The sequence below is a fragment of the Jatropha curcas genome, chromosome 7 (assembly GCF_041381405.1).
Source record: "Jatropha curcas cultivar XTBG-Jc1 chromosome 7, XTBG_Jcur_1.0, whole genome shotgun sequence".
In the NCBI taxonomy this organism is placed as follows: Eukaryota; Viridiplantae; Streptophyta; class Magnoliopsida; order Malpighiales; family Euphorbiaceae; genus Jatropha; species Jatropha curcas.
In genome coordinates, this window is record NC_143157.1 from 22,396,786 (window position 1) to 22,413,524 (window position 16,739).

Consider the following 16,739-nt stretch of genomic DNA (forward strand, 5'->3'; position numbering starts at 1 on the left):
TGGATGTTTGTGTCCAATATCATTATTATTATTGAGTAAAATGTTTCATTTTAATTGTTTAATTAAAATATTCAATTAAATAGGCTTAATTGAGAAAATTTTATCCGTTCAAGGCCATGTTTTGCAAACTTAGCTATTTATTAGAATTTCATCGAATATTAAAAAGAGTAATGTTTTGTTGGAAGGAGTAATATTAAAAAAAAAATTACAATTTGCGCTCTCAAATACCATAAATAATAGAGATAAAGTATACTAAGTTAAAAAGTCGTTACGAATCATGGTCTAAATGCTTATCACTAAAAAATAAAATACAGATATTAATATAATAAAAACTTGCGATTATATAATTATACCTTATTACCTATTCTATCCAATTAACTACATATTTCTTGCTACTGGTCCAAAGTCTAACTAATAAAAACTATAATGCATTAATTATTTTTTAAAGAAATAAAAAGCGATCAAAGGGGCATATAATATAATCTAATATAATATAATCAAAAATATTTTAGTATAAATTAATTAGTAAATAGTCTCATATATTTATGAGGTGGGATTTATTAAGATGATATGAATTGGTCAATTACTATTTTCCTAGATTAACAAGCCTGCGAGTTTAATGATTATGTTAATTGTTTAACTTCGGAGAGCATATGTTATTTAGACACAGCAAATCATGTGGTGGTATGGTTGGTGAGTCAAGGGACGAATTATTCCTGTTATGTACCCTATAGTGTTATTTCAGCCCATAAAAACTTCCAATGAATTAAAAAAATATTAGTTTTACATAAATTTTTTTATTTTTTTAGGGTAGTTAGGCGCAAATTAGAACAAACAAAGAAACGAACCTCCACACTTTTTTCATTGAATATTCTCAATTCAACACCTAATCAAAATATATCTGCTCATATGATCAAGAATGATGAAATGAGCAAAAACTGGATCACTTCAACACATGGGAAGGTCTGAGGGTGGAGGAAGCAGCTTTTGATTGGGAAGCTTTCCATCTAACACAACCCAACCCATCTTCATACCCCAGCTTGTGTGAACTTCCATATGGCAATGCATGAACCATATACCTGTTGGATAAATTCCAGATTAAATTTAACTCAGCAGAATATATAATATAGTGCATGTTAAATTAGTTTAGATTGTAATGAAGCCCAAAAAGAGAGAGCAAAGACAATGTATTACAACTACCAACCTGGATTATCTGCAAGGAATCTTATAGCAACCCAACCTCCAGAAGGTACACCAACGGTGTTCCTTTCAACAGGATCAACAAGATTGAAATTTGCAGGATTTATTTGGATTAAAGTTTCCAAAACCTTGGCCAACAACGAAGAAATTGAAGCCACGCAAATGAAGAGGGTGGCTCTCAGCACCAAGAATACTAGTATCCTGCATAATAAGCTCTACACTTGTATTGAAAGGAAGCACTACAAGCTTTGTTCCTTTGTTAACCATAGTATTATTTGGTGGGTTACCGGTATAATTAAAAGAAAATAATGGAGAGATGGGAAAATCAGAAGTGTAAACACCATTTGATTGACCAAAAAAATGGGATTGGAGGAGAGCTTCAGTTGACATTATAAATTACATATTATTTACTGAAGCTGCGAACATTGTCCCATATGGTCCCTGAAAGGTTTGATTCTGGGGACATGGGTTTGTTCCAAACCCTACTGTAAAGAAAAATTGCCTGTCAATTTTCTGAGGCACATTTGCTGGGTATTGTGCAGTAGCCAAACTACGAAGTTTACTCGTAAATTTTGTCACAAATGAAGTGTCATTAAAGAAGGTAAATTTGGTTTAAAGAGAGGAAGTTTGTTGGTTGATAAGGTAGATTTTGGGGAAGAAGATTCGTATTCTAAAATGGCGGCCACAGTTGAATTATCGAAAGTGCCTAAGCCAGTTACATAAGGTCTAGCAGCCATGAGAAATGTAGCGTTTGGAGATTGGGACTTGGTTTGGAGAAGCACGTTTGTGGTTTGTCCAGGAGATATGATAATGGTTTCAGTATTAAAAGGCTTTACATAAACTGCATCAACTTCAACTACTGTTAGTGTGTGGTTTGCTATACTAAAGAAGAGCTCATCGTTGAGGTCTGCATTGATTATCCGTAGAAGATAGGTCTTGCCAGGATTTACCTTCAACATGAAAGTATCTGCCAACGATGAGGGAGAAATGGTTAATGACAGTTCAATCAGGTATAGATAGACAGGACTTCTAGTTAAGATTGTGGAAAATAAGAGGACTCGGTTCGAGTCCCCTTCTCCAGTGGAATTTTAATTAATTTAAGAAATTATTTACTTACATTTGGGCAGAGTCTGTCTATACACCAAACTAATTAAAAATAATTTTTAAATTGAAAGGAGGGGATTTTTGCCTATTTAGTGGGAAAAAATATAACAATAATAATTTTTTAAAAAACCTCTTTTTGATGTTTGGTATCTGGCTGGTCTCATACATCAGAGATATATATATAAGTATTATATCCAGTGTATTCATAATTCGTTTAACCAAACAAAATTAGGTCAATTTTTTATGTATCCAAATATAAATTTATGGCATTCAAATAATAATCAATTCAAACCAAATTAAATTGATTTGGTTCAATTTGAATTCAGCTATTTCAAACTAAATTAGTCAATTTAGACTTAAAATAAATTCGGTTAGTCATATATTCAAACCGACTGAACGGTAATTTTTCTACAATAATTATCCAAATCAGACCAGATTAAGTCGGTTTAATTCAGTTCTCGATTAGAAACTGAGAATAGGTTAACCCTAGTCTTATCCACAAGAAAGTAACATTTCATACCTTCAGGAGAGCAATTGTATAAAGGCCCTGGAAGCCCATTAATAGTATAGGCATCAGACACATTTGGGCCTCCCCCGGTTTGAAGTGCCTGGTTGATCACTGCTTCTGTGTCTACATTGAACCATTCTCCTGCAATTTTTAAAATAATTGATGTTTCCATGTCAGCAAATTACCTAGTTAGCCATAATAAATGAAAAATAATTACAATAATTGATAATTACCAAAAAGGATAGGCACTTCCTTGTAAGGTTTGACAAATGGGTAAGGAACTCCTAGCTTGGGTAAAATAATTATAGGACCATACACAGTTGATCTAAGCCATGAAATATGAGCATGCCACCAAAGAGTTCCTCTTTGTCCCACAATTGTGTAATTATACACATAACTTTGTCCATTTTGTATTGGGCACTGAGTTATATATGCAGTCCCATCAGCCCACCCAGTTTGGAGTTGTCTAATTCCATGCCTGTCTCAATATTAATTATTGAAATTAATTATAAGCTTAATCAATTAATCCTCAAAAGTCATTTTTTAGTAAAATTTTGAGTTAATTGTATTGGAAGGATTTGAACTACATGGGTAATTACTTATACGGCTAATTACTTAATGATTATCACTTCAATTTATAATTTAAAAATATTTAAATAATCTCTCATAATCTAGGTATTTCGACTGACAAAAAAGCTAGGTATTCCGACTGATAAAAAATTTTAATTGCGTCAAAAGACATTTTAGTATTATAAAAATATAAAATTAAATACTTTTATATAATAAATTAAAATTGATATCTCATTAATTGAGTCATTCCAGTAAAATAAAATTTTTAAAGTTCAATTTGTAAAAGAATTCAATTTTGAATATCACGAGAAATATTATAAATAGGATATACTAATCTCTCATAATCTCATCCTATTCAGAATTTAAATTTTGAGACCTCTCGACGAAGAATCTCAAATTTTAACAATCAAAATGTTCTCTGAACGGTATAATTGTAAGTTAATTAATTAGCTATAAATTAATTAATTGGAGAAATGCAAATACCAATGAATGGAGATATTGTTTTGGACATTGTTAACCACTTTAACGAGAAGATTGTCACCCTCCCTCGCTATAATGCGAGGCCCTGGAAATTGGCCATTTACTGTTACCATGCTCTTGGTGTGGCAAAGGCGTGTCACGTTTTGTAACACAATCTGCAAATACAATAAAATTGAAATAAATTAATAAATGAAAAGGAAAATTTTCCAAGTAATATTAAAAAATTTAATTTTATATATATATATAAAATACATACATCAAACTTGTAGTGCTTTTGTGACGGCGAGTGCAGGTTCAAGATGAAGACATAAGATGATAAATGAAAAAACAAAAATTCTCGAAAATGAAGCTATATATTCTCGAAAGCTATATATATATTTCTTGTTGCCAAACAAGAAACTTAAAATAAAAATTTTTTTTTCTTTCTTTCTTTCTGCAACTCAAGCACCTCTTATATAGTGTGTGTATATATATATATATATTTTACATATAGTGATGGAAGGAGTATATGCATAGTTTAGGTAGCTTGATTAGTTGATTAGGTAACAGAGTCGTATAGTTTAAAAACTGAATATAATACTTAAACAACCTTCCATGTCAATATATTTTTCAGTTTATAACAACTAGAAGTAGAGTGGATTCAAAGACAATTTTATAATTTGGCATCCTTTATTTTCAAAACACCTTCCTTCTCAAAAATAATAATAAGATTAAATATGGCAAGTTATTTCAAAATGTGTTCATAATTGGAAAAAAAATAATTAAGCACATTAAAAAATTGCAAATGTGTGAAAGTTATTTATTAATTCAAATTACAAAATGTGAAAATAGCATCCTAAGACTAACTTTCAAATTCTTAAGCTATATTATTAGATATTGTATAAATTAATAGAATAATTTAATTGATACATATGTCTATAAAGAGTGACTCAAGTGATGAGACATGTTAAGTTGAACAAACAATTTGTGAGGTCAAAAGTTCGACCAATGTTTAGTTTAATTTTTAATATTTAAATGGTGGTTCAGTTTTCATAAATCAAAATCAAAATTTTCTTCGGTTTGATTCGATTTTCATGAAGCTCAAAAATAAATTTTGATAGAAGTAGACTTTGAATATTCAAAAATTTCTATTAGATGATCTTCTGAGATGTGATTCTAACTGAAGAAGTAAATATCGAGCAAGGTTCTCGGTCACAAATGCTGAACAATAATCTTAGACATTAATTACGTGATTGAAAGAATATTTGACTGAGTATTGCTCTATGTTAATCCAAGTAACACTTGACCGATTCTTAATGATTATTCCTATCAAGTCTAATTTTTTTTTCAATTTGGTTTAATTTAGTTTTATATACTATCTAATTCAATCATCATTTAAGACATTTTAGTTTGTTTCATTCCGATTTGGTTTTAAACCAAACTAAACAGTTGCACACCGCTGCAATGATGGGGAGATCAGTCACGAGCAGGGGGCGGAACCAACCCAAAGAGTTAGGTGCCAAAACATAATTTTGCGTAATAGCGGACCGGACTAAAATAATTTTCTTTCAATATTTTTTACACTAAAAATTTATTTTTTTAATAATTGGAGGCTCAGAGCCCCTTTTCTTTCCACATGTGTCCTCGGAATCTCAAGATGAAATTAATTTTATACTCAAAAGTATGGAGATAATCATAGAAAATTAAAATAAAAAAATTAATTAATCATTGATTATTAATTAGAAGCTTAATTTATAAAAAAGTAAATAGTTTCCGCACATGCAATTTAATTACGATAGTTATTTTATGTATTTTTATTGAAAAGTTTTTACTTCATGATGTTAACCCTTCTTAACTGTAATGCTTGGTGATGGTGATAAAGCAAATCATGGTGTTTCTGTCAAAGCCGTCGTTTTACAGTTATATTAAATAATATATGTAATAAATCAATCAAGAAAGTACTGTGTACATCATATGAATCATATCCTCTTTACACTTTCCGCCGTGCACTTCAAAATCCTTCTTTTACGTTCAATTCAAAGAATCCAATTCGGTAACCAACTGCAACTCTGTTTTGAAAAGAAGAATGGAAACCGGCTCAATAGAGAAGTACATGAACCCGCCCTGTGCGTGTTTCACGAACGATCCAAAACTCGTCCCCACCACACAATGCCATGCCGGTCCAAACGCCGAGTCAAATTCCTGAACGCATGTATAAAAGAAACACTAACGATTTTTAACTCGCGATTTCGAGCAAGGTCGCTGGAATTGGGACGGTGATTGGGAGCTGAGTCAAGAAACGATCTTGCACAGCGAAGTGCACGCTCTTGCTTGTGTAGTGGCATATTGGATGATCTCAACCGTACATTCAAGCTAATTGCGATGGCAGCGAGCTCCAGTTCCTCTGTAGGATAACAATCATTTCTGTTCTTAGACGTCTCCATTGAAAGGAGGGGATAAAACAGGGAAGAGAAGAGAAACGGCTTCTTGTTGACTGTTAAAATGGAGGAAAAGTATTTTGTCTCACGAGCACCGACCAATAATGTACTTTCACGTGTGAGGTAGGGGAGCAGTTGTAGTCAACGTTTTCGCCTTGGAAGATTACGCATTGACACGTGTAAAGCGTTTGAAAATTTGGACTGCTCTGAACAACGTTTCAAATTATAGAATTTTTCTTTTCTTTTTCTAATTTTTTTTAAATTATAAGTTGCATATAGGTGGAGTGTAAATTGGTTTGGAACATACTAATTCAAATTGAATTTTAATTTATAATAAAGATTTAAAATAGAATGTATTTTTAAAAATATTAATATATGGAATATGGAATGAAAATATAATAGAAAATTTCATACTTAAATTCATATACCAATTTTTTTATTTTTTTATTATATATTTTAATAATATTATTAAATTTGAGTAAAATATTTTTAAATTTCAATATTAAAAAATTTTCTCATTGCAATTCTAAAACTATGCAATTAATGAAATACTTTAACCCTAGTAGTAATTAGTATCGGTAAAAGTAAAAAAATGAAGTCAACTTAATAAAGTCACAAGTTACACGTTTCTCATAGATCTTTCTTTATTCTTATCAAATAATCAGAAAAATGTATTACCTTTTTCTTTTTTTGTACTTATTAGAAAATTTCTTTGTCAACTTTAAAAATTTTAAAATACTTTTTATTTGAATTGCTCTCTTGAGCTGTTTTTTAATTTATTTTCTCATTTCTCTTTCTAACTTCTTATTTTTAGATTTTATTATATTTTTTATTATTTTGTTACTAATTAAATGGATATATCTTCATTGTTCATCAATGAGCTTGATTTGTAATCATATGAAACATTAATTTTTGTTCTATTGTAATTTAATTGTAATTTTAATATTTATATTTAATTTTAAATAAATATATTATTTATTTCTTATTAATTTAAAATTTATATCTTAAAATATATCATTATAGGCAAGATTTATATTAACCATTGAAAATTTTGGATTTACTGAATTTCAAATTAAATTTTTATAAAATACTGTTGGATGAAATTATAAATTCTAAAAAAAATATTTGAATCGGAATGAAATAAAATTTTAAATTCTAAAATATTTCAAAATTAAATCATTTGAAGTCATTTTATTTCATATTGATCCAATTACATGTAGGAAAAAAAATATCTATTAGGATTAGACCCAGACAAGTATTTTCTTTTTTTTATCTTTTGGTTAGTAAGACAAATATTTTATTATTAAAATGTTAATTTAAACAATTTGTTTGTTTAAATAGTCTGTGAAAATTTCAATTGTTTAAATTCATGTTATAATATTATTACACTTTTAGTTGGGCATATGAAAATGATTATGATAGTGCCACGTCAATTACTTATACATTCTTGTGATTTGGATATTGGACTGGACTACCCAGATCGATACGGAAAATATATTTTAACTTTTGTTTTATTTTTGCTTTTCATTACAACCGTGATTATGCTGTCATTATTAATTATATTTATTAAGTAAATTTTGTTTATTCATAACAAATAATAAAACAGATAATTCTGTCGAATATTATAAAATATAATTTTATTTTCTTTTAAATTTTAGACTCTAGATTTATTATAATTGCTTATTCAATATTTACGGTGTTCGAGAAAATTCATTTGTTTTTTTAGAAGGAAAATTAGTTGTTGGAGCATACAAAGGAAACTACTTGTGATTATTTCTTTCTAATCCTATACATTGGGTACAATTAATTAATTAATTATAAAATGAAACTTTTTCATAATTGTAAAACTAAAAACAAAAAATTTATATGTTAAGAAAATTACAGATTATTACTATATTTTATGAGTGGTGGGTTTAAAAAAGGCCAAAAACCAAAATCTCCTGCTGATATGGCACTGTAAGATTTTGTAACGTAACCAGTAAGATCAAACCACATGGCAAAATTCACGACCGCTTTTCTCATCATCCAATATCCATTTCTTTTAGCAATATTCCAAACGAACTCTAGCCAAATACATACGTCACTCTCTCCCTCTCTCTCGATCTAATCTCCGTTTTTCGCTTCCCTACAAAATTCAATTAAGGAGCTGCAAATTGCGATCATCTGTTTGTTTCCATGGCTACCGTACTTGAATCTCTGACTATTCCTCGCTCCTCTGCTTTGCCTAAACCTACAATTTCTCCTTCCGTCACTGCCTCTTCGATCTCTTATATTAACCGGAGACCGGCAGTTTCCTTACCGGAAGCCAGAGGTCTTAAGGTTAGTTTCAACTCCTCCATGACTCGCTCTTTTGGATGGGCCTCTCAGACTCTGGATCGTTCTAGACTCGCTCGTGGCGCAAGAATCGTGTGCGAGGCGCAGAACACTGCTGTTGAAGGTAGATTCAAGTTTTGATTTTTCTTTTTTTAATTTTAAATTGCTTTGAAAATGTTTAGTCTTACTTTTGATAAAATAATTAAATTAAAGTGTTTTAGTTGCAACTAGTAGGGGACTAATGTTTAAGTGGAGAGTGTGAGTATAAGTATTGATAGGTTTTTAATTGCAATTGCTAGGTAAAGATTGTATAAGCAGATAGTAATTAAGCAGTTTGATGATGATTAAGGCTGTGTTTGGAACTTAAGTTAATACCAATATTAACAAGTATTGTGTGGAAGGATCCCTAATAAGTGGCATAAGAGTTATTTAGATTTGTAGCCTGTAGGCAGGTTTACAAGATTGCATACAAATTGAAAGAGATGATTTAGTGTATCAAGTTTTTTCAAAAGCAAAGAATAAACTAAAATGAAAATTAAGTGAGAATGATCTGATTCCTCATCGTGTTGACAGAACAGAAGTGAATATTTGAATCAAACCTGTTGAGCTTACTTGAAATTTACATTACTCCGTAGTGTTAGTGCTTAAGTTTTGCCAATTGGTGAAGTTACTTTAGATGCATAATGCATAATTATCTCAAACTATTATCTCAGCTCAGTCTCAATCATTATCTCAATCGGGTTGGCTGTAAAACCTAGCATTGATGTGAAAACTAGTTTGTATGTTTCATTTCATATATAAAACTAGTAATGGGTCATCCTTCTTTCAATAAAAGTACATGAAACATAACGTTAATAATTTAATATAACATTATTGCTGGGAAATTGCAGTGCTTGAAGTTACTGAGAAGACGTGGCAGTCACTTGTCCTCGAATCTGAATCCCCTGTCCTGGTCGAATTCTGGGCTCCGTGGTGTGGTCCTTGCCGAATGATTCACCCTGTAATCGATGCACTTGCAGGGGAATACGTTGGAAAGCTTAAGTGCTATAAGCTTAATACTGATGAAAGTCCTGCAATTGCAACTCGATATGGGATCAGAAGCATTCCAACTGTTATGATCTTCAAGAACGGAGAAAAGAAAGATGCGATTATTGGTGCAGTTCCCAAAAGTACATTAACCACCAGCATAGAGAAATTCTTGTGAGAAAGATGGTGAGTGAAGAAGACAGTTTGCTGGAACGAAACTCTTTCTAGGATTTGTTTCTTCTCTCTTTAGCTTAATAGCTTCTAATGCCCTAAGTTGATATGCTTTGCTCCTGTAATAAACTTAGTGTTCCTCTGTATAGTTTAATGGAAACAGCTGCATTTTCTTTATATTTAGAGAACAGATTGTATTAGCTATATCGCTTGCATGATTAACCAGTCATTATAGAGTTCACATTGTCCCAGTTACCCTTCTCTGGTTTGGATTGTGTAGAAACATAAGTTACTGTTGATGTGCTAATCATCAATTACAAAATATTGATTAGATTGGCAACGAATGCTTTTATCTTTCATATGCAAAATATTGATTTCAAGATATTTTTTTTTTGGTATAAAATAGATCGGTGTACCCCAACACCAAAAAGAGGAAAAAAAAATCGTTATGTGGTCTTGATAATCTATTTCTATAGTAAATCTTAATTTTCTATTGTACAAGACGATTGAAATTTCCATAATCCTACCACTTGGAGCACATCATCCATCCTCAATATTTGTTTGTACAAAAGTAATAAAAATAAAATTTACAGATCTCTTAAAATCTTAGATTCACCTAATTAAACACAAGAACTCAAATAAGGCTTCGGCAACCTTCAAAGTCCGTGTTTAAACTTGAACTTCATGACTAAAAAAATTCAGAATCATATACACGTGATGTTGAAACAAAAATAATAGTATCTTAAAAGAATATTTTCCATTAAAATACTAATAACTACATAACAGTTTAACAAATCAATATCTTCTGGCTTACAAGAGGAAAAGAAAACAAGAAACAATTTAGTCTAATCTCTCATGGCCATCCCTAAAATGAAAATATTATGTGGCAGATATGAAAAGCAAATGTTATGTGGTAGATTACGCTGCAAAAACCAGGAATTGCAAATATTATGAGGCAGAGTACCCTGCCAAAAACCCTGAAGAGCAAGTATTATTAGTTTCAGTCACAGGCTCTTCTTGCTCCGTTCTTGATCTCTTGCTCCCACTTGCGGACATGGGAGTGAAAGAATCTGATTTTTCTTTGGTCAAGTTGCCGACGGAGCTAAAATCTCATGGGGTAGATGGGGAAGAAGAGAGATGTTTCTGTGAAATTCCATCGTTAAATAGTAAATGCAGATGAGAGAAGAATGCAAGAAATCAGGGTAGAGATAATGGAGGAGAGGAGAGTTTAGAGAATGAGTTTAGGTTTGAAAGTGAGATGATCGTTTGTCGTAACCAACCTTAAATACATTAGATTAATTTCGGCCATAATAGCTTGGAATCCAACCCTCGCAAGGATTTCCATATGGTCGTGGGAGCGCAGTGCATGACGTGTCGTTTGTAATTATTTAACAAATGTGAATTTTAACAAATTTTATTAGTTAAAACATATTATTGAAAATACAATTTTTTAGGTTAGGGTTCTGTTAACTATCAGAATTGAGAATTGAACAGATTGTGAATTGTTCCTGCTTGGGGTAAATTTGAAATATATATATTGGGTTCAAGAAAAATTTTATTAGGATAAAAAAGAATCCTACGTTATCTGTTAGCTACAGTTTATTTGAGTCTAATATCCCTCAATATATATTTATATATTATTATTTGATCTATTTTATTATTATATATTTTTACTAGTCTCTCAAAAAGAAATTGGTCATTTATGTCTTACACATGTTATAGTTTGGTTAAGTTTGTAAGTGAATTACTTAAACTTGAATGGAAGGATTGCTAGGTTTGAATAGGTGAGCTGCTTAAGTGGGCTACTTAAGTCGGAGTGAGCTGCTTAAGCTCAAACTTATGGACTACTTAAGTCTGAATTCGAATAAGTGAATTGCTTAAGTTCGAATAGGTGGACTGCTTAAGTAGTCCACAATTGATGGACTATTTATAAACCATTTAAGTCCGAGCTGGAGAATTGATTATGTACGAATTGATGGACTGTTTGTGGACCGTTTAAGCCCGAATTGAAGAATTGGTTAAAGTCTGAATTTATTGACATCTATTTGGTTGTACTACATGCTTTTATCATAATACAGAGAATAAAAGTTCAAGCCAACAAACTAATTAATAAAATTGTTTTCTCTTAATTGAAATGTAGAAAATAAATAAATATAGTTAACTTATATGCATATGAGGAAAATTTATTAGCATACAAGGATAAACAAATAGTAAAATAGCTAAAACCAAGGAAGACCCCTTCGTCGTGATCGAATGAGAGTAGATAAGAGGCTCGTGGGATTGAGCCGAGGGGGTTTCATAAATATTATAAGGAAGAGATTTAATAAATATTATAAACTCAAATTGTAGCCATCACTCTTAAATATAGAGATTTTTACAAGTGGAAAAGAGTACATAGTAATCGAATTTATTTGTCATTTTTCTTTTTTTTCTGATACTTGATATACTCAGCTTTTATTAAATAATATAATTATATGCATAGCTCCAAATAAATAAATAATACATTCTCCTAATAATCAAATTTATTTTGTCGTAATAATATCCAACTTCTTTTTAGTCAATATGGATATATTCTTCAGGTTAAATTTCAGCATTAATTTTTTATTTTTATGATCACATCCTAAAATAATTTTAATACTATGAACACTACCACGTAATCAACTCATAAATTGCTCTTCCTCTCAAAAAATAAAACAACTTTATTTAAGCTATCACAATTGCATTTTCATTCAGAAATTATTGAGGGAGAAAATTATCACAATTTGCATATAGGAATATAATTGTGTAACGCTCATAGGCTAGAGGGTTCAACTAGTAATAGTTAGAAAACATGGATTTTCAATTTATAGTACTGCCCACAAAATATTAATCAACATGATTAATAGATCAAATTTGGGATATGTTTTTGTAAAAACTGTTAAATGACAAGTAGATTAGACATTATAAAGTGAAACAATTAATTCAGTTACACATATAATTAATAGTAATGATTAATGTTGCTAACCCCCCCCCCCCCCCCCTATATATATTGTCTAATCTTCACATATAAAGTAGGAAATGGTTTGATTTAAACATCTAATTTGACATAATAAAATAATTCAAGCTTAATCAGTTACCAAATTATATATAAAAAGGAATTTAATTTTTATCAAGGCAGCCAACTATTTCTCATTTGATATCTTTTAAACTCCCACAAGAAACAAATAAATTTTATGGACAAAGTTAAGATGAACAAATATTTCTTTCTTTAATGAGATATTGGACGCTATTGGTTTTAAAAATAAAATATGAACATATTGAATACTGAGCTTAAGTATGAATCATTATCCAATCCATAAGAAACTCCTATCATATTTATAAAGTATTTAAGCTCAATTTATTTAATTTATGTCCAATTTAGTTTTGATCATAAGATAAAAACCCATTAAATAGATAGAAATATATTTCAAAAATAAATCTTCTTAAAAGTAGGATATGGAGCATACCTTTTTGTTGAATAGTAGCAAGAGGAATACACATTTTCTTCATAATATGTAAAAGTTGTTGCTAACTTTTACTGCAGTTTTCTTTTCCATCATTGAATCATACCAAGGTCTTATATATATGTATATGTATATAATAAATTGTAACGATAAAATCACAAAGCAGTCTAATTGTATATCAAATAAGAATATCTTGATTACTGAACAATGTTATTGGGCTAGCTGAAATACCAAATAAAATAACAAAGCTTAGTTTTCTACCTTTCCAATATCCAATAAAACTTTATATAGTTAACACTTTTTTTTTTTTTTTTTTTTCAATTCTTTTAGTTTTTACTTTCTTACTCTCTAGATTGTTGCTTTATATTCATTTATTGTTTAAATTGAATTATTATTAGTGACTTTGTAAGCATGTTCCTCTGCATGACCAATGGGTTTAAGGATATCCTATAGTCAAAATTATAATTTTTGCACTTAGCTGATGATTTACTTAGAAGGTATTAGTCTATATGATGTTGGATACTAATCTCACAAAAGGTACACTTTTGTATCTCTGTCTTGCTTTCAATTATTCACGTGCAACAATATGCAGTTTCTCTTGCCTAGTTGTGTCCATATGCTAGCATATATTATTTCAAGTAATTCCTTTTTCAATGGAGAACTAATGCCTCTTATGAATATATCCAAGGAACAATGGAGGGGATAAAAAAAAGGAAAAGAAAATAACACAAGAAAGAAAAAGAAAAACCGAATTAAAAACGGCTTCAACTAGCACAGGAAACACATCATCCAATTTTTGAAGTTTTAATATTAATTAAATCATTCCTTATCCAAGAAGTAAATATTCACTTACCTCATAACCGGTGTTCTCTCCGCAAGGAAACATAGTCCCACTACCTGAGAATCAAAAATCGTCCCCTCCAAGCCCAAAACTTTTCTACCGTATATATATCTTCTTTAAAAATAAAAGGTCTATATGTATGTCTTTTTAAAAATAAAAGGTAGCTCCTATTTGATAGAGTATAAAAAGGTGTGTTCCATTCTCACCGCACCATTTGTTAATTATCAAAATTAAGAATTGAGTAAATTGTGAATTGTTCCCTGCTTGGAGTAAATTTGGGATATATATATTGGGTTCAAGATAAATTCTATTAGGGTAAGAAATTTGAGAATCATACATTATCTGTTAATTAGAGTTTATTTGAGAGTCTAATATCCCTTAATTTATATTTATATATTATTATTTAATCTATTTTATTATTATATATTTTCAGTAGTCCCCAAAATGAAGTTGATCATTTATATCCAACACATGCTATAAGGAACAATTCACAATTTATTCAATTCTCAATTCTAATAGTTAACCGGTACAAATGTGGAAAAAACTTTTGTGGGAATATAAATTCATATTGCATTTTTTTTTTCTACACAATCAATCTATTATTTTGGAATTATAACAATATATATTACTTTTTTATAGTACATGACTGTTATAAATTGATAATTTTATTTAGTAAAATTTAAAAATTCATCGCTACTCCATTATTTGTATTTCAATAGTTTATTTGCTTTCACTATTAAAAGTACGTTGAATACCCATTAACCTATAGATTTTGTTTATTTTGTTAACTTTTATTATTACTATTGAAATTATGCTTTCAATGTTTATTTTCTAAAAGCCAATTCCTGAATATATGAGAAAATAAATAAATTACTTTAATTCTTAATTTATATTTCTGGATAATTAATTATATTTATGTACTTACAATTTTTAATTGGGTTATTATCAATTTTTCTTTTTATTGCTTTGAATAGAAGCTTATTCAAAATTTATCCATATGACTTAGAAAACAATATATTACATAACATAAATATACATAACACTGTTACGTTTGCTTTATTATTTGAATATAATAAAAAGGTATTTTTAAAAAAATCAATTTCCAATCTAAAATGTCCAATTAAATATAAAATAGTTTTATGTCAAATGTACATCAACATTCATCTTAATTTGATATTGATGTAATTTTTTGTGCTATCAATAATATTCCTTAACAATTGTAATTAATTTTTCAAATTCTCTAAATTTGTGTTTATATATAAATTGTTATAATCTTAAGTCTAACAATTTATACATTCAAATTTTAATTTATGTTCACCCTCATAAGTCGGTCTAATTTAGTTTTTATTATAATTATAATTATGTATTTTCCATCAAAAATAATTAGTTTTGTTTAGAATTTATTTTGATAAAAATAAAATTTTTTAATAAAAAAATTTAAAATTTAAAATTATTATATTCAATTTTTGAATATTCTAATATCTTTATTTAAATTCTATAGAAAATAATATGAATATGTAAGAAAACCAAATTATATTAAATATTTTATTCAATTATCAATTATTTTATTATTTATTATTATTATTATTTCAATATTTTTATGAAAATTAAAATTATGATTAAATATAAGTCTTGATAATAAAAAAATATAAAATAATTAATGTCTACCTATTTATACTATATATAAATTTAGAAATATATATCTATCTATAGTATGCTATGTATAAATATGAGAATGTGGTAGGAAAATAATGAGATTTATGATATAATCTTTGTGAAATTTAAGATATTTTAAAATAACTTTAATAATAGCAAATTAAAAATTTTAACATAAAAATATATGTAATATCTCTATAATTTAATTGGATATGTTTTTAACTTTTTTTTTTAATATATAAATACATAGAGATAATTTAGAATTTCGAAATTTAAAATTTTATTATTATTATCTTATTATTTTAATTATCTTTATTTCATTCTATTATTATATAAATTATTAACAATAATTTAATCCTTTAAAAAAATTTAATAATTTAAATAATTTATTGTTTTTATTTTTATTTACTATTATTATAATTTATCTTCATTATTATCATTTTAATAAATATATGTAAAAATGAGGTATTTAAAAATTTTTACATTTTTTGAATTTATTTTAAACAAATATATCTAGATAATTCAAAATTTAATTTAAAAATAGTATGGTTAAATTTCTTTAATTATAAATTGCACTCTAATTTGGTTGACAAAAAATAAGATAAAATATTATTATTTTTAAATATAGTTATATTGATATCTTATTAATTCAAATCTCATTTTTTTTAGTAAGGAATATAACTTTATAATAATTTTTTAAAATAATTTCATGATTTTGGTTGGCTAAAAAATAAAAATTATTATTATTTGTAAATATTTAATTTGATTTAATAGATTGATTTCTTATTCCATTGTTAAAGTATATTTATTTATTAAAAGAGATTACAGAAAAAATTATTAATAAAACATATAAATTAATTATAAAATTTAAAATAAAAGCTCTATGATAATTTTTATAAATCAATTTGGTACTTAACCAGAAAATGAAAGTAATATATAGTTAAAACTATATGAACCAATATATTGAAAAG

General features: G+C 28.2%; 2 protein-coding genes and 1 pseudogene across 2 annotated transcripts; 1 reads left to right on the forward strand and 2 right to left on the reverse strand.

The window, feature by feature from the left end:
• Positions 1-948: 948 nt before the first annotated feature.
• LOC105644288 (laccase-17-like) lies at positions 949-4,458 on the reverse strand (annotated as a pseudogene).
• A 1,277-nt stretch (positions 4,459-5,735) lies between these two features.
• On the reverse strand, positions 5,736-6,377 carry LOC149494967 (uncharacterized). The gene is made up of 2 exons (XM_089724108.1): positions 6,092-6,377; positions 5,736-6,056 (listed from the first exon to the last, which is right to left on the reverse strand). The coding sequence occupies exons 1-2, from the start codon at positions 6,283-6,285 to the stop codon at positions 5,873-5,875; spliced, it is 378 nt and encodes a 125-aa protein (XP_089580234.1). The 5' UTR covers positions 6,286-6,377; the 3' UTR covers positions 5,736-5,872.
• A 1,948-nt stretch (positions 6,378-8,325) lies between these two features.
• Positions 8,326-10,040, forward strand: TRX-M4 (thioredoxin M-type 4). Its single transcript, XM_012229558.4, has 2 exons — positions 8,326-8,716; positions 9,483-10,040. The coding sequence occupies exons 1-2, from the start codon at positions 8,455-8,457 to the stop codon at positions 9,794-9,796; spliced, it is 576 nt and encodes a 191-aa protein (XP_012084948.1). The 5' UTR covers positions 8,326-8,454; the 3' UTR covers positions 9,797-10,040.
• The last annotated feature ends 6,699 nt before the right edge of the window (positions 10,041-16,739 follow it).